Raw genomic sequence first — 26,494 nt, 5'->3', positions numbered from 1 at the left:
GAAAGAGAGAGAAACAGCGGAGTGCAATGGCCTATGCCTATTGTCCCAGCTACTCTATTAGGGAGACTGAGACAAGAAGATCTCTTGATCTCCCAGAAGTTTAAGGCTGTGCATTGTGCCACTGCACTCCAGCTTGGGCAACAAAGTGAGATCCTGTTGCTTAAAAAATATAAATTAAAAAAATCAATCAGGCACACATTCAAGAGATAACAAGATAACCGTACCTGTTACCCAAGTAAGGGCTACTTCTTCACAACGACGAGGACAACGGCATTTTGCGCTCATTAAGGCAGAGACCATATCTGGCTCTGATACGTAAAAATCACTGACTTTGAGTCTCTGGTAAATTTCTTTCAAGGTCTGTTATGCTAAGTAAATCTCTTAATTAACTGAGTTTCAGATTCTTCATCTACAGAAGGGGAAGGACGACAAAACTTGCCCAGGAGTGTGTTGAGGGCCACATGAGATAAGGCGAGTGAAAGGTGTTTTGAAACTGTCAAGTTCTGTACACATGTTAATTATGTAACAGATGTTAAAAATAGTATTACCTGCATGACTATATTGTCAGTAATTTTGACCAATATAAGCTTGTTCAGAAAGGTCGGGCTTTTAGAAATTGGAAGACTAGGGGATTAAGTTGGATATCTGGATTCCAGTCACATGATGAAATTACAGAAAATGTGTTTTGTTCGCTTTGATCCAAGAAGGTCATGTGCTGTTCTGTTGTTGTTTGTCGCTCAGGGTCCAAAGCTGACCCCAAGCAATCCCCGCTCCTTGAAAGGTTTTTTCCATCTGTACGGACACCGTCATTCCCGCCCTTCCCCCCAACTCCTTCAGTCCCTCGAGGAGTGCGGAGGGACACATTTCTGCTCGGTAACCCCTCCAATGCCCGAAGGGACGGTGCCGTGACGTCGCTCTGTCGGGACACCTCTTCCCTCCCCCACCCGCAGTCGTCAGGTTCCCGCGCGACCCGCGCTGTCCCCGCAGCGGCCCCAACCGCGGCGCGCCACGGCGCAGGCTCCGCGGCCAGAGCAGGCGCGTCAGCCGAGCTCGGCGGTGGCGCGGGCGGCCGGGACGCAGCTGCCCCCTCTCGGCGCCCGCTGCACCCCCAGCAGCCACCGCCACCTCGGCCCGGAGCCGCCAAGATCTCGCCCGGCGGTTGCGGGCAGAGGCGCCTCCGGGTAAGTGCCAGGAGCTCCACGTAGGAGCGGGGGACGCGGGGTGGGGCGGCGGCGGTGGTCTGGGGACCGGAACAGACGCCTCTGCGGAAAGAGCGGGTCATGCCCGGGGCGGCGGGGCGCGAGGAGCACTGCGGCGTGCAGGGGAGCAGGCGCGCTGCCCTGCGCGGGAGAGGGGCGAGGGGCGTCTGGCCGCGGCAGCCGGGTCCCCGCTGCGGTGGCGCCCGCGGAGACGCTTGGGTGGACGGATGCAGAGGGCCGGGGTAATTAGGGAACGCAAGGTTGGCCAGGAGGGCTCCTGGCGTTGTTTTGTTTATGAGGATCCTCCAGTCAATGCAGCTGTCCCCCTTGAAAAATTGGGGGTGAGGACGGAGCAGAGTGTTGAATTTCTCTGTCTCCTCCTTCGAACCGGCCCTCCTTTTAGGGGGGGTGGGGGCAAGGATGCGAAAGTGGGAGAAGTACCTGCTGCTGGGGGCAAAGGTGTCTGGAAGCAGGTGCCGCTGTCGGATGGGGGAAGGGAGCCTCCAGTGCTGTGAAGTTGCCAGAGGAGAAGAACCTTGTGTTGTTGCTGTTGGTCTGATGAGCCCCCTCTGTTGTCTTCAATTTAAAGTACCCAGGGAGAAGCCCCTTTGGCTTGCCTCGAATGTGTGTAAAAGAGAAATATGAGGGGAAGAATCCTGGAGGGAAAAAGATGAAAAGCAAGTCAGAGGGAGAAGCAAATTTGCGAGGAAGAGACGAGAATTAAGTTAGCCTTGAAGAATATGACAGGTCTTTTACTCTGCAGAAAACAATGAAAGAGTAATTTATGTTTAGAAATGAAGGAGGCAGAAGAGGTTGAAGTTCTCCAGTGTCAGTAGATGCTTAATTATTTTTTATTTATCAGACTCTCTGGCAAGAATATAATTCTGATTTGAGCATGAAAAATGTTATTAAAATATGGCTTGGATGATAATTTGAAAAAAAGTACAACACTTGTTGTTTTATTTCATATAATGTTACCTAGAATTTCTGAAGTTATCGTTTTGATGGTAAATGTTAGTAGCCAATAAGTAGGGAAGCTTTAAAGCTAACTTAAGAGGCACGTTTTTGGGACAAAAAGGTAGCTTGCCAATTTAATGTATTTAAATAAATACACAATGAATTTAGAATGTGAAACTCTTTGATACTAATTTTTTCTTTCATTTTTCAGCTTTTTAACACTTAGAATTGTCTGGTGCTTTAAAATAGATTGTTTTTGAAAAAATACACACACTAATTTCAAACAATATAAAATTTTTTAAAAATACTGCCAGTGTACTAGCCCAAGATAATCATTTTAACGCTGTGTTAAAGCATGCTTCCATAGGCTTTCTAAACATATTTTGATATACTGTGCAATTCGATATCAATTTACAATTTTGTGTAGCTATAGAATCAGAAATTTTACACAGTAACCTATAATATCTCGTTGGGATCTTGTTTTCTATGTGCCATTATTTAAACTGACTTTTACTGCTATATAAAAACGAGTTTACAACTTCTATATAAAAATACTAAATATATTGTGAAATATTACCACGTAGGACTGAGCAATGAGAATTTGATGTACAAATGTACTTGCCCTTTGGGTAGTAATGATTATACTCCTTACTTAAAGGGACAGTCATAGAGTTAGCATTTGCTTCATAAATGTAAACGTTTTCTTGTTCTCTCTTTTAGATCGATCTTCTGAAATTTAAGTTTTCAAGATGAAGCTTTCATTGGCAACTGCCTTTTTAATTTTAATTTCCTTGTGGGTGGAAGAAACCTATTCTAAGGAAAAGTCTTCAAAGAAAGGGAAGGGGAAAAAGAAGCAGTATCTATGCCCATCGTATGTTCTTCATGTCTTATATTCTTATATGGAGAAAGGTTATTGCATGTTTTAAGAAGGTTTATGAAGACACACATCAACAAAACTTTTCGTATCGGAATACATATCCTATCTGTTTCATAGATAGAAAATGATAGGGTGAAGAGAGATTTAGAATGTGAGAATTAATTCCCAGTGTTCAAGGTAGTTTTATAGTTTTTTTTTTTTTTTTTTTAAATCATGACATGGGTTTATATAATTCTTATACATTGTTTTCAAAAGTAAGAAAAAGTCACTCTTTCTTTCTTATGCTAAATATGCAACTTTAATTGGATACTGATATACTGTGTTTTGAGCAAATACCAGTTCAAAAGGTTTTTTTTTAAATTCCTAAAATATTTTAAAGATGGGGTTTCACCATGATGGCCAGGCTGGTCTTGAACTCCTGACATCAGGTGATCCACCCACCTCGGCTTCCCAAAGTGCTAGGATTACAGGCGTGAGCCACCGCGCCTGGCCAATATTTAATAATATTTTATTTAAAAGTCAGATAAGTAAACTGTGATCTTAAAGTCCGTTTATGTGTATGCATGGCAAAGGAGATTCGTATGAAAGATCAATTTTCTATTTTAATAATTGTAAATAAGTAATATTAGGAAATTAGGATTTTTGTAAAAAGCAGGTCATTTACTTTGAAGTTACTTGATAAAACAAAATCTAAATCCAACACAACGCCCACAGAAGACAAAGCTTTGTCACGTGGAGTCTTTTTTTTAGACAAAATCTCTCTCTATCACCCAGGCTGGAGTGCAGTGGCACAGTGTCGGCTCACTGCAACCTCCGCCTCCCAGGTTCAAGTGATTCTCCTGCCTCAGCCTCCCAAGTAGCTGGGATTACAGGCATCCACCACCACACCTGGCACATTTTTGTATTTTTTAATAGAGATGGGGTTATGCCATGTTGACCAGGCTGGTCTCCAACTCCTGACCCCAGGTGATCTGTCCGCCTTGGCCTCCCAAAGTGTTGGGATTGCAGGTGTGAGCCACTGTGCCCCGCCGAGTCTTTTTTTTTTTTTTAATAGGAAAGATTAACTTTACTGGTGAGTGAAAGTAACATAGAGCAATTGTACAGGATATAAGCAAATAACTTTCTCAAAATATAATGTGTTTTAGGTAATAATGCAACATATGCAGTGATTTGGAATAAAAATTAATTTTCTATTATAGGTAATCTTCAGTTAATATTTCTCAAATGTAATATTGATCATAGATAACATTTTATTTTATTCCACCATCATTATTATTTAAATATATATTATTATAGTTTTACAGATGTCCTGCAAGAGATAAGTTACATTTTGGGAAGTGTATTTTGTAAAGAAAGGACACTAGAAGTGGTATTTTTTAATAGTTGTTTGTGTGAATTTGTGAGAGTAAAATTCTGGAGACAGTATCATGATCCACATAATGTCTAGCATTAAATACAGCTCCATTTTAAGAGCTATCTGCTGATTTTCCCCCTTAATAGTCCTGCTTATTTTAGTGCTGCAGGACAGTCTGATGTCAGGGTCCAATTTCTGGGTGTATGACACAATGGCCTTGAATTATGTTTGTGTGTCTCCTTTTGGCCATCTGCCCAGCTGGGTATGAACTGGGAACAATGGAGGCAGGTTCAGGAATAACCACAATCTACAACCATCTACACTGTTACAGTTTTTGTGCAACAAGTTGGAGATGAGCATTTTAGGGAACTGGACGTTGTCAGGCCTTAGTCTTCCCAAAGGAAAGGACATTCATGTTTTAGGTATTCTTTATATTACCTTTTCTTTGATTAATGTTGGCATATTAACACAAACTGTTGTCTATGTCTTATAGTCACAGTGATTCTATGTATGGAATCAAGCCATCTTGGGTTTCTCTATATGAGGAAGCAGATAAGGCTCTTGTTCTCCCCTGTACACTCACCCCCCACCTTACATCAAATGTCATAATGAAATTATTCTGAACATAGCAACAGCAAATCTTATGACTACCATATATAATAAGAGAGAATGTCTTAGAGGATGTTCTGTGCCTTTTCAGAACTATATTGTTAAATAGCCTTATGTATAGACTGTATATACTTATGGTGTTTATTATTTTTAAATAATAATTTATTTAGTAAATGAAGAGCATAACAATGAGTTCTCTTTTGATCAATATGATATTTTCAAGTGGAAGGCCCAACATATACCTGTTAAGCCCATATCTCAATATTTTAGATATGTTGAATAATTAACTGAAATTTCATCTTTGAATTTTTACATTATGGGCTTTTAAAAATAATTATGAGACTAGATAAAGACTTATTAACAGTTGCAATGGGATGCTGCCAAAAGTCTCGCTTGTTATAAAGCGGATGTACCTTGGAAAGTTAGAGTTGTATATTTTTCGTTTGAGCATTTCATTAAGAATTCCGATTTGATTATCACTGAATTAAGAACTTCAGAAGACTAGGGTTGTCCCTGACTATGATTGGATCTATTGTATCAAATTGCTTCAGATATCTTCATTAAGAATTTGAGCTATAATAATGGGCTGTGAAAGAATATGCAAATTGTATGTATCTTAGAGAATGATCCAGTTTGCTCAGCCTATGTAAGTTGCTTATTTATTAAACATCTTGATTAAGAGGAATATTTAAAATTACAAAACCCAGAAATCAACTACAGACTACCCTGATACTCATCAGGATGGTGAAATTCTTGCCTAGTGGTGTTTTCATTTATTTGCACTTTTGTTTTTTTGAGTAGAGCTGATGAAGCAATGTGGGTGCATATATATAAGCAGTCCATGTGCAGCAATCCGGAGTGAAATCTTCCACTTTTACTGTTATAACAACATTTTCCCACAAGACTGTAAATAGAGGAAACATGTTTTAAAATTTAGGAGAAATGAAAGACTTGAGTTCCTTGATATTCTAAGATTTATTATTGGTGCTGAGCTCGAGTCAGATCATCAAATTTTCTTGGCCTCTTTGCTTTTCCTTTTTTTAACCTGCATTGTTTTCAGATGTGAGAAAAATGGTAAACTGATGTGATTATCTGTTATTTTTTTTATATATAAGTGAAGCACTAGTACCAGATTGACAAAGTATCTGATAAATTTGCTTCCAAAAGCTTAGAATTTTCATATGTATTAACAAATAAGAAATAAACTTTAAATTAATAAAAATATTTTAGATAAGTCCTTGGACAGTTACCTTTTTATTTTACAGCTTACATTTGACATTGCCTTTAAGCTTTTGGTCTTTCCTCTGATTATCCATTCTGCCTGAGTAGAAATCCATGGTTGTAGTTACCATCTACTCACTGTTAACTCATGAGTCTTTAGACCTCTCTGAAGAGTGTCACACCCAGCTCAGACCTCTCTAAAGAGTGTCACACCCATACATCCACCATTTTAACCTGACTGTCCCACCATGCACTCAAATTTAACTTGAGATGATAAAACCTGAACTCAGAATCATGTGAATAATACAATGAATGATCACTGAGAGTGGCGAACTCCTCACCAGATGATACCATTGCCACCTTTACCATTCATGATAAAATCCTGGGGGCCACCTTAGACCATCTCTTTCTACTTAGGTTCTCAAATTCAGTAGTCACCAGAACTCATCAATTACCATCTCAGGAATATGTCTTAAATTTTCATTCCCATGTGGGACGTTGCCTTAGTTACTCCTTCCCACCCTCTTGGGTGACTCCTTTTCAGTCTTCCTGCTTCTTATCTTTCTCGCTCAATTCACGCTCCACACTGACTGTACTGTACATTTTCCAATAGTTTCCTGAGTCTAGTCAGGTCATGTCAATATTGAGAGCACTTTAAGGACTCCATAGTGTTCTGGATAAGGTGGACATTTCTTAGCTCCACACACAAGGTTCCTGATGAACTGGCTTCTGAAGCCTCTAGCAGTATCTTCCCCAACTGGACCAGTGCCCCTGCCTAAGACTTACGTGGTCAACTCTCATACACGGTACTCTTTCATGTCTCTGCAAGGGATTTTCCCTTTCCCTAAAAAGCCAATGCTCTTCTCTTCTTCTTTTTTAGTTAACCTGTGTTAGTGATCCCATCTAAATTCATGGCTATAACTACCACTTCCTGTTGGTTTCTATGTCTGTATATAGAGCCTGTACTTCTCTGAAGAGCACCATACCCATATCTCCAACACTTTAAACTGACTGTCCTGTAATGACCTCAAACTTAACTCAGACTCAAACGCTATTGTCTTCTTTGGGAAACGTTTCCTAATCCTGACAGTGAGATTTAGATAACTACTTTCTGTGCCTCCAGAGTTCCCTAATTGCCATTCATGTTTATAATACAGTATAGTAATTATTTATTATAATTGTCTACTTTCCCCACTAGATTGTAAGCTCCTTGAGAGCAGTGTCTTGATTAACCCAATCACCAGAGAGTAACAAAGCTCCTGGAGCATATATATATATAATAAAAGTTTGTTTAATGAAGTGAATAAAAACATAAAGATCTTTGACTATCTCTTATTAAGTCATTATATCTGGATTTTGTTAGGTTACTTGAAATGGACTGATACTATCCCTGTGGAAACTTTAGAAATATGGTCTCAATATTAGGAAAACTAGGTGAGGTAGCAACTGGTTAGCTAATGGAACATCTTCACTCTGGATTATGTTACCTAGTTTGTTTTTAGCCTCATCATAGTCAATTATTTGTCAATGACTGAAATAAAACTAGACAGAGAAAAAATCCAAACTGAGGCTATGTGATATTGGGACATGTAGTGAATATATGAGACTGAATTAGGATTCAATATGATCTTGAAGGGCTAAATGAGATGGATCTAACACTACTGAAGAATAAATTGCACTTTGGTCTAGAAGCCACTTGCACAAGTATAGGATGAGGGAAAACATAGCTTGGCAGAGTACATTTGGGAAAAAAAATATTACATGATTATCAGACAAATGAATAGTTATATATTTTTACACGTACATGCAATTTAGTATTTTAAGAAAGAAATTCTTAAAATTAACATATTCTTAACATGAAATTAGCAAAACAAAAACTATTTTGATAGTAAAATTATTTTACTAATTTTATGTTAAGTATATTGCTTAATAGAAGCATTTAAAGAAAGGTTAACAGAGATTTCTACACTGTGCTAATACAGAAAATATTTTCAGAAGAGAGAAATAATAATAGTAAAAGTAATGAAAATCATGTCATATTAGAAAGAGCTGAAGGAAATGAGATACTTGAAAATTGTCTTCAAAGTTTTAAAAAAATGATGGTGATGAGAAAGTAGACTTTGTTGCCTGGCACCAAAAATTAAAAGCAGTACTAATAAATAGAAGCCTCAGGGAGGGATATTTTCAGCTCCAAGTTAAGAAGAACTTTCTAAGAGTTCTACTAAGATGTAATTGTTTGGGAAGAGAGGTTGCGAAGTTCATGGTAACTGGAGGTACGCAGGCATGTGGGATAATTACTTGGTGGGTATATTATGGAGAATGAGCATTAGACGGGCGGTTAAACCAGAGCGTGATATAATATGATTTCAACTTGTGAGATTTTTAAGATTCTGTGATTCTCATATATAGTATTTGATTACAGCCTTATCATTATCCAATAGCAAAATGACCCATAGAGAATTGTGTTTTAAAAAGTTTATCTTGATCTATTTATTTGAGTATGTCTTTATTTTGGGGGAATTGACTTAGAAAGCTCCACTATCAGAGATAATATATCTTGGTGATGTGTTAATAATAAGCATTAAGAAACTTACTATTAAGGCTTGAAATTTCATGAATAACAAGGTTTTTTGAAAACATTTCATTCAAACCCAGAAAAGCTTTTCTTTTTCCTGACCTTAGTTTTAGCTGTAAGAGGAAATATGTCAAGGTACTATAGTTTCCAAGAAATGATGAACACAGGATAACAAATATAATGAGCTAATCAATGCCTGCCATAATTTATAAGGCATAGTTATATGGATTTATGTTTGTAGGTACATCATATATGAAACTAGAAATACTATAATATACTTTCTGATTTTTTGATTGAATAACAGTAATTAAAAAAACAGAACTACCTCAAAATGAAAGTGAATATTCTTTGCCATTTCTATTTTTGCTCACAGCAGACATAATAAGCACTTTTTAATAGTGAACTTGGCCAAGCTATACAACCCCTTGTCACATATGACATTATTTTTGCCACCACTGAGTTAGAGAAACTTCTATCTTTTGTTGCAGACTGTTTGAATTTCAAACATTTGATAGCTTACAGTTAGTGCAACTAATATGTTTGAAATTTGCATTTGAAATCTTACCTCTTTCCTCCCATTTTGGTCCATACTTGTATCTTAGGTCTGGGAAGGTTAATAACAAGCCCATAAGTGTTGAGGGCTGCTATTATTTATAGTGATATTAGCATGTATTATCCTACCTTCCAAATTACCTTTCCTTCAAGCTGTTGGTACTCTAGCTTTAAAAGAATTACATAAATAACTTTTAACTTTTGTTCTTCTTCTCTGTGTATATTGAGAAAAATGTGATTTCTTTCTGTTAGTTTTTTCATAGACTAAATTTGTGTGTGCATATGTAAATGGTTTGATGCTGTTTATGAGATTTTTTTTGTCTGCTTCAGAGAGAGATTGTACCATTGAATGAAACCTTTTTTGCACTTCAGTTTGTATGTACTAAGTTGGGTAGATTACTGTTGAATAATCAATGCCACCACACGTTGCCTGGGTATTGTATTAGCCATCTTCCTATTCTGACTCTTTTATCTTCTATTCATTAATAGACTAAACTGATTTTAGTTTAATTCCAGTTTCTTCCTAGTAAAAATATTCAAGACAAAGACATTGGCCAAAAGATGAAAGGGGGATTGAAAAAGGATATGGATAATCTATAAAATGGATACTATTGAAAACTACCTGTGTTATTACTATTATATATCAAGACTGAATTTTTTTTACTGATGTTTAGTTATGTATTTTCTTATTACCTGTTTGAACAATTCAATTTTAATGGCATGCTGCTATTTTGCTATCAATCGAATTGATCTTCTTTTTTCAGAAAGAAATCAGCATCCTTATTATTCCAGTTACCCAGGCATGAAGCTTCGATGGAACCTAACATACTCTTAAGATGATTGTCTATATCTGCCATGCCATGTTCAAGTTTTTCTTCACTGCATCTGCTCTTAGACCATTCTTTTCTTTTCTTTTTTGGAGCCAGGATCTGATTCTGTTGCCCAGGCTGGAGCACAGTGGTGTGATCATAGCCCATTGCAGCCTTCATCTCTTGGACTCCAGCAGTCCTCCAGCCTTGGCCTCTCAAAGTACAGGGATTCCAGGCATGAGCCACTGTGCCCAGCCACCATTATTTTTAACACATTTGTTACTATATCTTCCTAGTTATTCACCCTAGTTTTTCTATCATTATTATCCATCTTAACATGCCATCTGTATTTTTGTCTTATTATTCTTATGTTTAAGAACTTACAATATCTTATTACCTTATGGTTCTTGAACTCCAGTACATACTTCTTACCTTGATTTTTCAAGAGCTTCCCTAACTTATATTCCTAAATTTATTTGAAACAACTCTTTTATTTTATATACGTAGATATGTATGTTTTTAGAGACAGGGTCTCACTCTGTTGTCCAGGCTGGAGTTCAGTGGTACAATCATAGATCATTGCAATCTCAAACTCCTGGCATTAAGTGGTCCTCCCACCTTGGCCTACCAACGTCTTAGAGTTACAGGTGTCAGCCATACCCAAGCCTACTCTCTTATTTTGGAAAGATTAATCTGCCCTTGTTCCTAATCTTCTCTTGCTATTATGTATGCTTGGACATGTTTATGTTTGGAATGACAACTTCTTACTTAATATATCTAGACTTTACTCAGAGCTCATCTTAGCTATTACTTTGCTTTATAAAACATTTAAAACAAGTTTTATTTGAGAATATGATTAATCTGCATTAATAGCATGTTGCAGTTTATTAATGCTTTTATGTCTTGGATATTGACAGAAATACAATGTTTAGAAAGAAAAAAGTATTAATCTCATGGTGAGTATATTACCTGAAGCATTATGTTGAACTCTGGTTGCCATAATTCATGAGAGTTAGAATTACATGTGAGTTTGTTTGCAGAATCATGACCAGTATTAGCACAAATGTGAAAGTCTGTTGTGTTGTTTGATTAATTGTATTGCACATTGTTTTCTTTGAAGAATAGAAGAGTGATCACTTTCTATTTGATGTGTTGTCATATAAAATGAACGAGACTTTCTTTGTATGACCCCAAGTTATAGAATTAAGACCAAAGTGAGAAATAGAGGAAGATAAGCTCAATTAAAGAAAAATAGAGAATTGCCCAAAGAGAAAATGGGTTTCTTTGGGAACTTCTTTGTTGCTGGAGTGATTGAACATAGCTTGGGTAGGGACATGACCCAAATAACATCACTGGGAAGTTAAGAGTATTTAAAAGTTCTTTTCATCCCCAAGGTTTCATAGGCCTATGATTAAAACTGAAATTAAACTCCCTGTCCTTGATATTCCAGAATCCTTTTTGTGCATACTGGATGTTTTGATGCTTGATTAGAATTAGTTCTTTATACAATGATGTCTTTTATTTTCTAGTTGAACTCTATTGTATAGTTTTTACTGTCTAACTAAATTGTAAGTACATGAGATAAAATGGTTATATATACTTTTATATCCTGCCCTACTTCAAAACTGTTTGCAAAAGAGCTCCATTTATGCTTGCTAGTTCACAGGAAATCAAATGAGTAGCTGATAATATAGGTAAATGCTAAATTAATCTTTTGATGGGTTAGTGGTTCACTGGGATGATGTTTAGAGGTATAACATGTATTGTTTAAAATTTGCTCTGTATGTCTACTAAATTATGATGGCTAAGGCATTGTGTGATAAGATAGCAGAAAGAACACCACTGTATATCATTTAGCACTTTTGCTAATTGGCTGCATGACTTTCAGTAAGTCACTTTCTGAGTCTCAGTTTTCTCTTTTGCATAGTGAAAAGTTTGCTCTCAATAGTCTCGTAATTTTATTCAGTGATTTATGGCAGCGATATCTTTTATGATACAATACAGTTTTGTTTGTGATTGCTTTGGTAACTTTAAATTCAGGGTTAACTATTTAAGTATTTCGTTGGTGCTTTTTTTCCCCCAATTTTTAACCAGTCAAGCCTAACAAGTGAGAAAAGAATATACAAAATTATATTTCTTAAGGAAGTTAACTACAAAGGGAATCTAATTTCAGAGCTGATTTATCAAAACACAGGTATTTAACTGAACTCCAAAGTAGAAGAGTAAGATATGAGGAAGGCGAATTGTCTGCATTCTTAGCCTACCATATTTTACAAATTAAGGAATTTGACTTATTGAAATGCATCCTTTTTTTTTCTTGTGGAGGTAAATAATTTCTGTAATAGGATTAAAAAATAGAGTGTTTTTGCAAAAGTCTCCTATATTTTGCTTGTGCTACCACCTGAAATAGTCATATCATTGCTCTGCTAAAGAGAGCTGAGATCCCTCATAAATGAATTCCTTTACCATGGGTATTTTATGAAAATTTACACTTAGAATTCATGAAGCCAATTATTCAAACTTATGTACATGCAAATGGATCCTCTGAGAAATGATATAAATATGAAATAATATTTCTAGAGCTCTGACTGGAATAACAGTGAAGCACTTATTAAATTTCTAATAAAATGTATTGGATACCTTGAGACATCTGACCTTTATTAGTCCTGGTGTAAGAAAACAATAGTAGGAGTTCATGATTATTCAGGGAATTTACTACTCCTGTGCTGATTCCTGAGAATAACCTAATAGAAAAGGCCTTAATGAGTAGATGTGTGATGTTGTTTGTATCAATGTTTAACTCTCAGTGACACTATGGGCATGGCTGACAAAATAATCTAAAGTCTTACTGCAACATTTTTTAATATTCTCTCTACATGCTAGTTATGTATGTCTGTAATCCCTATAATATTTTTGACTTAATCCTACACATGTAGATGTTTTCAGTGATCTAGAATCTGGTTGATTTATTTTTATATAATCTTGACTAAATCTTCATTTTGGTTCCAAATTATTTTTGTTACCCCTCAGAGGCTCTAAATTCCTCTCTCCACATTGTTTCTGTCCTTTATCTCGTTCCCTTAAGTATTAGCATAAAATTTTAACTTTTATTTTAAAGGAAAAGTATAGAGGTCCTTGGACTGGAACTCCCCCAGTCTTCCTTCATTTTCATTCTAAAGCTACATGAACCATCATCCTTCCTTTTCTCCTTTTCTCCTGATTTAACAAAAATGAATTTTTTTAGATCCCATCTCCTCCACTGTCTTCTGAAATGTATCTCATAGCTTACTCAGCTCTCCTGTGTTTTAAATTTTCTTTTTTTCTTTGGCTCTTTTTTCTTAAGTGCTTACAAACATATTGAAGGGTCTCCCAACTGGAAAAAAATATGTTTAGTTTTTACATTCCTATTTCATTAACTTTGGTTTTCCCCTCTGTTAATTACTATATTTCTTAAACTAATAGGATGAAATGGCCTATACTTTTTGAGCTTTAATTCACTAGTTCTTTTCTTTGCTTACCTCGAATATCCTTATATTACAAAAGACATGCAATATTATTGCCATAAATAAAACAATAATAAAACTCTGTTTCAAAGAAATAAGTAAATGATGATATGAATTTTATTCTTTTAAAACAAATATAGTGACTTTCTTTTAAGTCCTTGTTATTACTCAGTAAGGCCTAACCATCTTTTGTAAATGAAAACAATACCCTATTTCACCCATCCCACGTTTGGCTTCCAGAACTTTACTCACCCCAGGCTCCTTGTTAGCCACCTCTCTGACTACAGCTGATTAACCACCTTCACTGGCTATTTCTTTTCTGTCTTTCCTGACATATTGGGTTTTCCAGATATTCATCCTTAGTTATTTGAGCGTCTTTCTTATCAATTTCCCCCTGGATAGTATCTCTTTGTATCTATGATTGTTTCTCTATCATTATCTCTGTGTAACTTGACTCTTGATTTCCAAGTAATTATTTTCAACTTCCTACTGGACCTCAAAACATATTAAATTGGCATTCCCATCTGTATTCCCCAGCTCTGCACCCAGCCTTTCATGAGAAATGACAAAAGCATCTTCAAATCCTTCATGCGTTCACTTTCATCATGTCATCGATTACTCATTCTGTTTATGGTTCAGAAATGATTCTTGCATCTAGCTACTTCTCATCTCTACTTTTATGGTCCCTGTTCAGACCATCATCACATCACCTTGAATCTGTTATTGCAGTACTTTCCTAGATTCCTCAACTTGATCCTGTCCCCTCTACTGTGCTCATTCTCTACAACAGTGGATCTCAAATTGTTGGTCTGAAGTCCCCTCTGCAACCTGGAGCATGCTTAAGGGCACAAAAGAGCCTTAATTTATGTGGATTATACTACTGATATTACCTTGATACAAATTGAAACAAATTTAAAAGATATTAAATAACTGTACTGATGTTAACATGAATAGCTTATTTTTTTATGAAAACTAAATTTTGGAAAACAAACTACTGAGAGGTGGGGCATTGTTTTACTGTAGCAATACAGATTAACGACTGGCTTAAGGGACAACAGCAGGATTCTCGTATCTGCTTCTGCATTCAGTTTGTTGTGATATATTGTTTTGGTTGAAGTATGTGAAAATATTATGACTTCATGCAGACATAAAATTGAAAAAGGGAAGAGTATTTTAATGGCCTTGTCCTAATTGTGAATATTCTTCTTTAATGTCATGCCAAAATTTAACCAGTGCTAGTTCATTAAAAGGTAGTTTCAATGTGAAATCTGAAATCACATCAGTGAACATTTTGTCCTCTGTTACATTAAAATCCACTAGTCTTTTTGCACTTTGAATGACTCTTTCGTGATTTTATAACATCATTTGGAAAATATTGATTCTCTGGGTTTTGCAGATTTTCCAAATGTTGACATATTTTATTATACAACATCAAAAAAATCGCATCTATCTAATATCACTTATGATCTCATTGGAATGTCTGTGAGTGTTGGGAAGCTGTCAAACTCATGGTAGCTAATATTAATTTTAAGATTCCAATTTTTGTTTGGAAGTTCACATTTTATCACCGGCAACAAATAGTTTTTTTTCCTCAAAGTTAGAGATTCTCTCCATTCGCTTTTGAAAAATATTTTCCCAAATATTCAAATCTGAATTACCACCATTTTTCTATGGTGTTTCCTGAAAATGGCCTTTCATGGAAAATGCCTATCTTGTTCAATCTAATATTAAATCTATTAATTACAGTCTATCTAGTAAGTCAGACATTCACTCTATCTCTATTAACTAAACTTGTAATTTTCAAGTAATGCTTTGGAAACAGTTATAATAGTTTGGTGTGCAGCACAAGGATTTATGGGTACTCTCCATTTTTCATACAACATTAAAAAATATTAAGTTTCAAAAGCTAATAAAACTAATATTTTTATGAATTCTTAAGGAACATTGCTTAGGAAACTGTCTTTTAAAATTCTTGTTTATTTTTTTCTGCTAGTATATGATGTTGAAGAATACAGTGGCTATTAGTACATTTAAGCATGAGTTTCTTGATTTGTGCTAAAACACCAGCAGTTTTTCCCGCCATCGCTTTTGTACCATCAGTGAAAATGTCAACATGATGGAAAAAAGTAAACAATATTTTAGTATCACTATAATAAAAATAGTTTTGACTCTGTGGACAGTAACAGAGTGTGTAACACTGTGTAACAGTACTCAAAGCGTGGTCCATAGACCTCCTGAAAGTGTCTTGGGTACGTTCAGGAGTTTGTGGCTGTGGACCACACTTCGAGGACTGTTACTCTATAGTGTCAACATGAGTGATACTCAGTGTATATCCAATCACTTACTTCTTTCCTTCTGGCCCACCTTTTCTCTTTTCATTTCTGCTCTACATTTCCAGCATCTTGTGTTATGCTGCACTTCTTGGTGTTCCTGGGCAGCCTGATCTTTTTGTGACACTCTTCTGTTGTCTATTCTTTAATTTCTTCCTAGGGTTTGGCCTGTCCTTTTCTCCTTAATATGTTACATCCCTCCTTATCCTTCTTGTCCCAGCTAAGTCACCTACTCTATGAACTCCCTGCCATTAACATTATAAAAAATCAAATGCTAAAAAAATTGATACATTTAAGGTAACATTGGTTGAATTAATATGCAGGAGAAAGATTGGATTGAAAATTCAGGAGTCTTGGGTTCTAGTTGACTCTGTTACTGACCAGTTTTGCATCACAGATGATTCTCTTTGAGGTAAGTGTCCTGATCTTTAAAATAAACTCATAAACAATATGATTTCTTAGGGTAATTGAGAGAAAAGTTTATTCTGGAATTTTAGTATGTGGAAATGGTGGTTTTTTGAGTTAAAAGACATAGGTTCTACTTTAGAGAAGATCACTTGATACATTTTTGACCTAGAATAAAGCGATCACTTTGCTTCTCTAAGACTTCATTTTTTTTTTAATCTGTAAAATGGTAATAAGAATCTCTACCTATTTCATAGAGCTTCTCTGATAGGATAATTTGGAATTATATGTAAAAGTATTTTCTAACTGTAAAGCTTCTACAAGGTGGATTACCTGTTTGTGATATTCGAGCTTCTTTTAAAAAGTTCAAAGTGATTTTGCGTCTTTGCTATTATTCTTGGTCTCTTTTTTAACCATTACTTAAGCTAATAAATATAGAAAACCTAATCATGGGGAAAATATCTGGGTCATTTTATTGCACATAGCTTTCCTCACAAACTCAGAGTGTTAGGGCTGGGATAAATAGAACATCTGTGGCATGACTTTATGTGAGAGTTAATGCCAGATGCTTGACACATGGGAAGTCATCGACTTTTCACAATGAATCTGGACTGCAAGCAGCATCATTCACCCTTCATATATAAAGAACATAGGATGTGGAGAGTGTTTGTATAGCTTTCTTAAGGTCATAAAGTCAGTCAGTAGTAGTCAGGTGGTTGTTTGAAGCTAACTCTTTAGTCATACTGTACATATCAGAGTCCTTCCCCCCTTTTTTGGAAGATTGGGGAACTGTAGTCACAAAGGTAGTAAAATAGCTTTCCTAAGGGCCCATGACTAGCTAGTGGCAGATTTGCCAGTTAAACTTAGGTCTTCTGATTCCCATTCCAAGTTTTTTCACTAATGTTCTTGCCACTACATTTATGTTTGGTTATTACCCTCACCAATAGAAACACATTTTTCTTCTTGATTGTCACTCAGCCTCTGCATATCTTTATCATTTTCAAGCAACATAATGGGTCTTTTACATACATTTAAAGCTTATTGAAGTTATTTCTAAATAATAGAATGGATGTTACTTTCTGAGCACACAATCTGACAATCTTCCTTTTCATAGATGTGTGTTCCACCACCTAAAAACTGGTCATTAGTTTGATTGGCAGTATGTAATTTGGAATGTTAGCTATCAATAGATGTTTTATAAATAAGAAAGCATTCCTGAGCTACTGTGGTCAGAAACATGATTTATTTTCTTTCCATGCTGCATGTATGCATATATATACATGTAATAAGATCACAAAAACATACCTAAAAAGAAGTAAAGTGTAAGATACATGGTTCCCTTTGGCTCTGCTACCAAGGGATAAAAAGCAATAGACTAATTCTTCAGAGAGAGAAAAGTGAGTTATCTCTTAAACCACCATGAAAAATTCAGATACAGGCATTTGCTTTCTCATATAGGATATTACATACAGACTTAGTTTTAACTGATCAAAGATTATAATATCATATTTTAATTGCTTCATGCTATCTCTCTGTCTTTTTGCCTCAATCGGTCTATATATGTGTTTGTTCTCTGTATATGTAACATACAAATAATTAAACACAAGTTGCTTTGTGCATTCATTTTTAAACCTTTTTGAAGTATGTATAATATGCATACAGAAAGGTGCACCAATCATAAGTATACAATTTAATAAATGTTCACATTGGTAGCCAGCACCCAGATCTAGAAACAGAACATGTCCAAAACCTTAGAAGTCACTTTATGTCCTTTCCAAATCACTCATTGCCAACTCCAGTGATTACCATTCAGTAGATTAATTTTGCTTATCTTCAAACTGTATGTAAATAGAAAAATCCAGTAAAGATCTTTTATAACTGGCTGCTTTTGCTCATTAAATCTGTTAGATTTATTCACAGTGTTAGATGTAGCATAAGTTCATTCATTGTCTTGCTGCCTAGTATTCCATTATATGAATCACCACAGTTTATTTTTCTGTTCTGCTATTTATAAACATTTGAGTTGTTTCCAAATATACCTGTACACACATACCAATAAAGACTTGTTGAGAATATCCAAAGAACTTTTAGAAATTATTAAGAAAAAAGCAGATAATCTAATTGGAAATGACCAGAAGAGGGTAGCCTAAAGGCCAATCAAAATATGTAAAGGTGGTCAACTTCATTTGTCATCTAGGGAATGCAGATTAGAATCATCATAGGATACCAATACACATCCACCGGAATGGCTAAATGAAAGAAGAAGAGAATGTGAAGAACCACATTGCTCAAATCCTTTTGGTGAAAGTTCAAAATGGTATAAACATTTGGTAAACGATTTGTAAATGGCTTACCATTTACAAAGCTGAAAATCCATATACTCTATGAACCAGCTGTTCTATTTCTGGTGTATAGAGTACTCAACAGAATTGTGTACACATTTACCAAAAAATATGTACAAGAATGCTCACAGAAGCACTGTCTGTAATTATGAAAAATATTTATTTTTTAAGCACTTGGAAGTGCTTTATTGATTCAAAAGAGTCAAACATGTTCACACTAAAATAATATTCAGCATCACATGGGTTGGAGGACTAGAACTTTGGTAGTGCTGATATACATTGAGTTGGCTATAGGAAGACCATGGAGATTTATAAAGGATTAGTGTTTCAAGGAAACAGCCATCAAATACAAAATTTCCATGGCAGGCTTTATGTGTTCAAATCATAGCATGTAGAGTAGGAAGAGGGTGAATGATGGAAAGAGTGATAGATATGAGTTGAGAAAAGTTGTAATGGCTGAATGATATATGGCTTGGAAGGTCATCATAAGAGTGATTTCCATGTTTTGGTCCTGAGCCAAAAAAAAAAAGAATGGTTTTTATTTACTGAGATATCTGTTAAAGACTGCAGGAAAAGTAGATAGGAAATGAGGAGAAAACAGGAGTTTAGCCCTGTATGTATTAAGTTTGAGGTATACCTTGCACACTAAGAGAAAATGTCCAATAAGTTGTTGAATAGAGTCAGAAATTCCAGGGAATGGTCTGGGCTGGAGGTATACTTTAAAAAGTTGTAAATTATGAAACTGGATAAGGTCACTTACAAAGTGACTTAGCTAGAAAAGTAAAGATATCTGAGAAATGATTGGGAGTGAGGTTGGAGAAATGGAAGAACAGGCAAAGGAGAGTGGGGACATGATGAAACCCTATCTCTACAAAAAAAAATGTTTAAAAGACATAAAGCTAGAATCATATCTGTCTCTTGTGTATTGAGGGCTCCCTGTGGACTGATATGAACTCACACTGGAGACATCAAAGGCCAGCTGTGACTGTAGGCTGGAGGAAACAGAACAGAGAGGAGAGGACTGCTGTGGAATGGGAGTGGTTTCTATCTGAGGAGGAAAAGTCATACTTGAGTGTATACTGTGCCTCAGATGTGGTCACACAAGAGACAACCAGAGAGCATGAGAGGAAGGACAAGTGAAAGCACTGGCTTGGCGTTCACGACAGAAGAGCATGGCCCAGAAGCGCCTAAGTGGCTAGTGGAAGCCCACAGTGTGGACTGCAGAATGCCTGGGGCTGATCGTTAGAATTGGGAGCGGCCAGTTGGAGAAAAGCCACAGGCCGTTCCTGGGAATTGAAATTAGAGGAGCTCAAAGAGGGGATTTTGAGAAAGCCACAAGGATATTATAAACTAGCCAGGCAGGGGAACAGTGCAAAAGCCAATCATGCCCCCATTCCTCTGCAGGCTTTTCTGTCTGGGGAAGGCCTGGCTGGAAGGGAGGGAATACCATTTTTAAATCAACCTCAGATTTTGATTATTACCCAAGACCGGACGTCTTGCTTAAGGAAGTGACAATTTTAGTGAGGCTGAAAGTGCCAGTTTTTATTAACTGACAGTGACTGGAAATGTTTTGAGATTTGCTGGAGATTTCATCCAGGTATATTGGGAAGTCTGACTTCACAGAGCCAGTTTGGATGGATGCTATGGGAAAAAATATAATTTCTTTATAATTGAGGCCTGCAGATTCTAGCTTATTCAATAAAAAGTTACATTGGCTTCCAAACAGTGGACAATAGGGAGAAGAAGGGCTGATCTTTCAATATCCAGATGCCACCACATTTATATTGCGAGGAGGCAGTTCATCCCTCAGAATAGCATTCATATTTGTTGCCTCCTATAACCTCAGTGGGATTTTTGTCCAGGACACATACCATTGTTCAGATATGTTGTGAATATTTTAATGAAGATATCATTCAAATTCAAAAGAAAGGGTTTTCTTATCTCTGTATTATGAATCATTTTACACATAAGGTATTATATAAAGAGAAGCTGCAAAAAGTAGTTAAGGCAGAAACAGGTTACATAGTAGCAGTGGCCTTTGAGGGCTTTTCACCTAGTTTATTAGATTTCCTGATAGTAGCAAAAGCTTTTTTATCCCAAGGCATTATAATGTTTTTTGAAGTAATTTACTCAAAGAGCTATGATGCTTAAATTATTTGTTTCGGTTCTCAGTTTCTGCTCTGACCTTTCTTTCCTTAATTTCCTGGTGGTTTTATGTTTTAGCTTGTAGTAGTAAGAAAAACCCTCCCTTTCATTAACTCGGTGCCATAAATTTCTAGAGAGCATTAAAATTAATGATTTGTAAAGTAAGATAGATGAATTTACAGCTTGCATATATATATATGTGTGTGTGTATATATATATACAGATATATATATATGAAATCAAGATATCATGTGTATTTGCGTAACCAAACCACATATTGATAACTTTCAACTGGTTTGAACTCAGTTTTTTTCTGACTAGTTGTCTTATTAATACTTCTGTAACATTGATTTTTGTTTCTCTTCATGTGACACGAAATAGGTGAATTGGTTATCGCAGTGTTAGATACTACTCTATGTTCTTTACTTTTATTACCTAATTTAATCCTGAAAGCAGATATTATATTTTATGAAGAAACGATTTTCTAGGATTATTATCCCTATTTACAAATGAGCTAACTGACGTAAGGAGATTAAGTGTCCAGAGCCACACTGTTAGTGGTAAACCAGGATTTAAACTGAGGTAGTTTGTCTCCAGAATTGGTGTGCTTCATCACTCGCAGTGCCTCACATGTCTGGGGGTGACCTTTTTTTTTATGATAAAAAATGTTTGGTGTATGGCTTAGGAAGTTCCAAAATGGTATGCTGACAATTAAAAAATTATAAAACCATGCAGAACAAGTATATAGGATGATAATACACAGTTCAAAGAATGATAATAAATATCATGTATCCACTGCCCAGCCTAAGAATTGAACTATTATTATTCTCACAATTTTAACTATGAAAGATACAAATATATAACAAATGCTTGCTTATAAATTACAAAATTTGTATCTATTGCTTTATTTAATAAGACTTTAATGGACTATGTACTAGGACACCCAAATTTGTCCACCTAATTTTTTTCCATGTTTTAAAAAAGTTGAGTTTCAACATTTGGCAAAGTATATAAATCTTAATGACTGTTTACATATAGCTCATTTACATATAACTCACTCAGACAAGAAAGAGAGGATTTCTAGTAGTCAAGGAATTCCCCATACGCCCTATCCTAGTCAATACCTCTTTCCAAGTGTTAATTACTGTTCTCATTTATATTACCTTAGATTGGTCTTGCCTCTTCTTGACCATCATATGAATGGAGTGATAACAATTTATACACTTTCGTATCTAGCTTTCTTTGTTCAATATCATATCTGTGAGATTTCATCCATGCTTGTTTGTATAGTAGTAGTTCCTCCCTTTTCATTGCTCTGTGGTATTTAATTGTTAGAATATATTAAAATATATTTATCTATTTTACTGTCAAATGAAAAGACAAATCCAAACTTAGGTAAAGATGCATTATTTGAAAGGACTTTTGCAATAGGGAGAATGCTCTGATTGTAAGATCTGTTAGCCTCTCCAGGGTCAGAAAGGGCTTCTCTTTTATAGCAATAAATGAGGCTGGAAGGAACCAGCTGCTGGGGAGTGGGATAAGCAGGTGCCATGATGGAGCAGTTTTTCTTGGCTGTAAGCTGATTCTTAGGAAGGGCCATTAAGGATAGTTAGCCCTTTGTAAACAAGAATGATAATCTAGAAAATCACTTTTTCATAAAAGGAGAATGCCTTCCAGTGATTGTTTAACCTCAGGGGCAGGAGAAAATTGAGGTGTATGTAGGGAGGGGAGAAACCTACTAAAGTTTGGTCAAGCTGAGTTAGCGTACATTAGTTCAGATTGGTCAGTGAGGACAAACAGTTCAGCTACTCATTTATGAGACAAAGAAGAGAAGTTTGGAAGGCCTGTGTCTGGTCTTATCATAGGCAAACAGGGGGTCATCCGCAGTTCTTGCCTAGGGCATATGGGGAAGGGTAGTTACTTGCAGTAAGGTGCTTCCTGTAACGTGAAGAGTGAGGTTATTTCTTAACGATTGGATATTCTAGGAGTTCAGGTGAAGTTCAGCTATTACTATTGAATATTCATAATGTTTTCAGTCTAAGGCCATTATGATTGATGGTGTTATGAACTTTATTTTTTTGAGACAGAGTCTCACTGTGTCATTCAGGCTGGAGGGCAATGAAACAATCTCAGCTCACTGCAACCTCTACCTCCTGGGTTCAAGCGATTCTCATGCCTCAGCCTCATGAGTAGGTGAGATCACAGGCATGTGCCACCACATCTGGCTAAGTTTTGTATTTTTAGTAGAAATGGTGTTTCACCACGTTGGCCAGGCTGTCTCAAACCCCTGACCTCAAGTGATCTGCCTTCCTCGGCCTCCCAAAGTGCTGGGATTACAGGGATGAGCCACCTTGCCCAGCCTGTTATGAACATTTGCATACATGTATTTTGTTGGATATAAGCATTCATATCTGTTGGGCACATATCCAAGAGTTAAATTTTTTTGTATTATAAGATATATGTTTATTGAACTTTAGAAGATATGGACAGTTTTCCAATTATATTCCCATCAATGCGTGAGTCTCAGTTGCTCCATAAAAACTTGACATTATTGGTAATCATTTTAATTTTAGCCATCTGCTGTGAGTATAATGATATCTCAGTGTAGTTTTAATTTGCATTTCCTTGATGATTGATGTTATTGAACACCTTTTCACCTGTAAACTTGGCTTATTTTGCAAAATGACTTTTCAAGTGTTTGCCTACTTTAAAAAATGTTGATTTTCTTATTAATATTTAGGCATTCTTTATATATTCTAGAACAAATCAGTTGTCAGATATAGGTAGTACAAATCTCCATTCTTTGTTATGCATTTTCACTTTCTTAACAGTATCTTTTGGTGAATTGAAGAACTTATATTTAAAGAAATCTGATTTGTTACTTATTTTTAATTCTTTTGTCTCTTAAGAAATCTTTCTCTACTGCAAGGTTATGAACATCAGTTTATTTTGATTATTTTTTAAAATAAAATGTATTGCTTTATATTTCACATTTAGATCTATAATCCATTTCAATTTACTTTTGTGTATGATATGGGAGAGTGTTGAGACTCATTTTTAAAATAGGCATATCCAATTAATACAACACATTTATTGAAAAATCCTTGTATAACACTAGTAAATTGCAGTTGTGCCTTTATTGTAAATCAATTATTCGACTCTCTTTTCTGTCTCACCGGTATATTAGTTTGCTCTTGTGTTAGTAACATACTCACCTATTACAAAGGCTGAATGCCTATAGAGTATGTCCTGGTTTAATCTTGTTCTTCAGTATTATCTTGGCTAATGTAACCCCTTTGCATTTTGATATATATTTTAGAGTTAGCTTTTCCATTTTAATACATGGACAGAGATAAAATGCTGGGATTTTCACTGACATAGCATGGACTCAATTTTGTTTCTAATTTGTATCCAAACATTAAATTAAAAAAAAAAAAAATAAGCTACATACATGAAGGCAAAGCAAACAGAAACCAACTGGGAATAAAGACATTTAACTTCAGATTGGAAGAATCACCTTTTCATAAATGTGGCTATACCTGGGATATTGGTTATGTGAACCATGTCAAACAAATACCACAACACTGAATAGCACACTGTGAGGAATCAGAACTCAGGAGTTTTTGAGGCCTACCCTGTGGACAATTACTGTTATGAACTTGGGGTTGAATTCCATGAGGGCAAGTGTTTTTGTGTGTTTTTTTTGCTAGCAGTTTTCCAGGGTTTAGAGAAATGCCTGGTGGTAGTGATTCATTGAATGAATGAAGGAATCTACATGTGTAGTTCTATCTAGGTATGAATTCTACAAGGGACAAATAATTTCAACTCTTGAAAACTTGCATTCAAAGAACATTTTTTCCCCAAAAGCAGTGTTAGCAAAATACAGAAAATTACAGGTGATAGATGATGTTAATCATGGTATTAATCATTTAGTAATGGCACTGAATACTATGTCATAACATATTTAAAATAAATTTAAAAAGCAGTCACATTAATATATTTTTGGTGATCTATATAACATTCTGAATTATTCTAAAATAAAATGTAGTATACTCCATATTTTATCTTCTGGGTATTCATGCACAACCTCTTATTTTTCTGGCAGATACATAAGAACATTTTTCTCAATTTTTAACTTGAAATTTTTAAGGAGGAAACTTAATCTATCTGACTCAATCTTCCACTAACAGACACAGAAGCCCCCCTATATTGCCATTTCACTCTACCTCTCCCCTCCTTATAATGAGAAAGTTCTCCTTTGTTTCATCTAAGGCTAATTCAAATGAGATTTAGATCTCATTGCCTACTGTTTTATGGGGGGGGGGTTCTGAAATTGGAGTAACTTTTTCAAGTTTTTCCTTCAGCTGCTTCTTTTGTAATATACTTAGGTTTTTTCATTACAGCCTAATCAAAAGAAAAATGCCAACATATTTCTTAACCCTACACCCACCTCTAGTTTTCACTCTGCCTTTCTCCTTTTCTAGAGTCCATAGCGTCAAACTTTTTTTTTTTTTTTTTTTTTTTTGGTTCTGGGTTGCGGGGGCTGTTAAGAAAACTTATTTTTGAAGTTGAAATATTTAGAAACTACATTCATTGAAATTTCATCCTGGTACTATTCACTTTCTATGTTGTCATGTGCCAGATTCTCCTTAGCAGAAAGCCAAGAATTTAAATTGTGCTTCCAAGTAATAGCTTTGCAAACAGTTCAAATAATAAGCCAATGGGTTCAGTAAAAAGGTGAAAACTAATTTTTGACGGACTTTTTTCTGTACTAAATTGAGCAATAACTCACAAAGTCATCATGTTGTATGTATACATACAGTATGAATTTTTTTTGGAGGATTATAACTAGAGGTTGTTTTGTCTTAAATTTTATTATGGCAAGAACACTTAACATGAGATCTGCTTTCTTAACTATAGGCACGTATCTAGAATGTACTCATCTTGTATAATTAAGACATTATACCTCTTCAGTGGGAACTCCCCATTTCTCCTATGTCCAGCCTCTGAAAACCGCCATTCTGCTCTCTGCTTCTATGAGTTTGATCTTGGGTATCACATGTAATTAGAATCATATGGTATTTGTTCTTCTGTGACTGTCTCATTTCACTTAGCATTATATCCTCAAGGTTTATCCATCTTGTTGTATAGAGTAAGATTTCCTTCTTTTTAAAGGCTAAGTAATATTTTCTTCTATTATGAATTTTAAAATGACACAACTTACAAATTTAGAAAGGAGAATTTTATTTTAAGGAGATTATAACCTGCAGGCAGGAAGCACAGCCTCCAGCTAAAAAAAAAAAAAAAAAAAAAAAAAAAGCAAATACTTTTGACAGAGGGAAAATCAAGACAGGAATTTATGTTGAACAGGTTGGCCAAGTACGTATCCTCAGCAGGCTACAGGAGGAGCGCTGGATATTCATGAAAGGAGGGCATGTGCCAGCAAACATGTTACCTGCATCCTACGTTCACCTTGGGGTGGAGACTTGGCATTTAAATGTATAACAATTAGGCTCTCTACATCAAAAGGTGATGAAAGGACTTGAAGGCACCCAAATGCGCAGACTCTGTGAAACTGCCCAGAACCAGTCCATGTTTAGTGGTCTTCTTATCAGG

At 35.7% G+C, this 26,494-nt stretch overlaps 1 protein-coding gene across 2 annotated transcripts in view; it reads left to right on the top strand.

Moving 5' to 3' along the window:
* The first annotated feature begins 940 nt into the window (after window positions 1–940).
* The window catches only part of GLRB (glycine receptor beta), an 87,626-nt gene continuing 62,072 nt past the window's right edge, over window positions 941–26,494 (top strand). Inside the window, exons 1-2 of one of the 2 annotated variants that reach the window (XM_032248583.1) lie at window positions 941–1,181; window positions 2,877–3,027. In XM_032248583.1, coding sequence (XP_032104474.1) covers window positions 2,906–3,027 — 122 coding nt within the window. In that variant the 5' untranslated portion in view covers window positions 941–1,181; window positions 2,877–2,905. Of the gene's footprint in view, window positions 1,182–1,291; window positions 1,442–2,876; window positions 3,028–26,494 lie in introns of those variants that run through there. The other variant, XM_032248584.1, reaches the window with a different exon arrangement.

Source organism: Sapajus apella, unplaced genomic scaffold (assembly GCF_009761245.1).
Source record: "Sapajus apella isolate SASKATOON/1434 unplaced genomic scaffold, GSC_monkey_1.0 scaffold67, whole genome shotgun sequence".
Lineage (NCBI taxonomy): Eukaryota > Metazoa > Chordata > Mammalia > Primates > Cebidae > Sapajus > Sapajus apella.
Note: the sequence above shows the minus strand (reverse complement) of the source record. Positions and strands in the feature narration are given on the sequence as shown.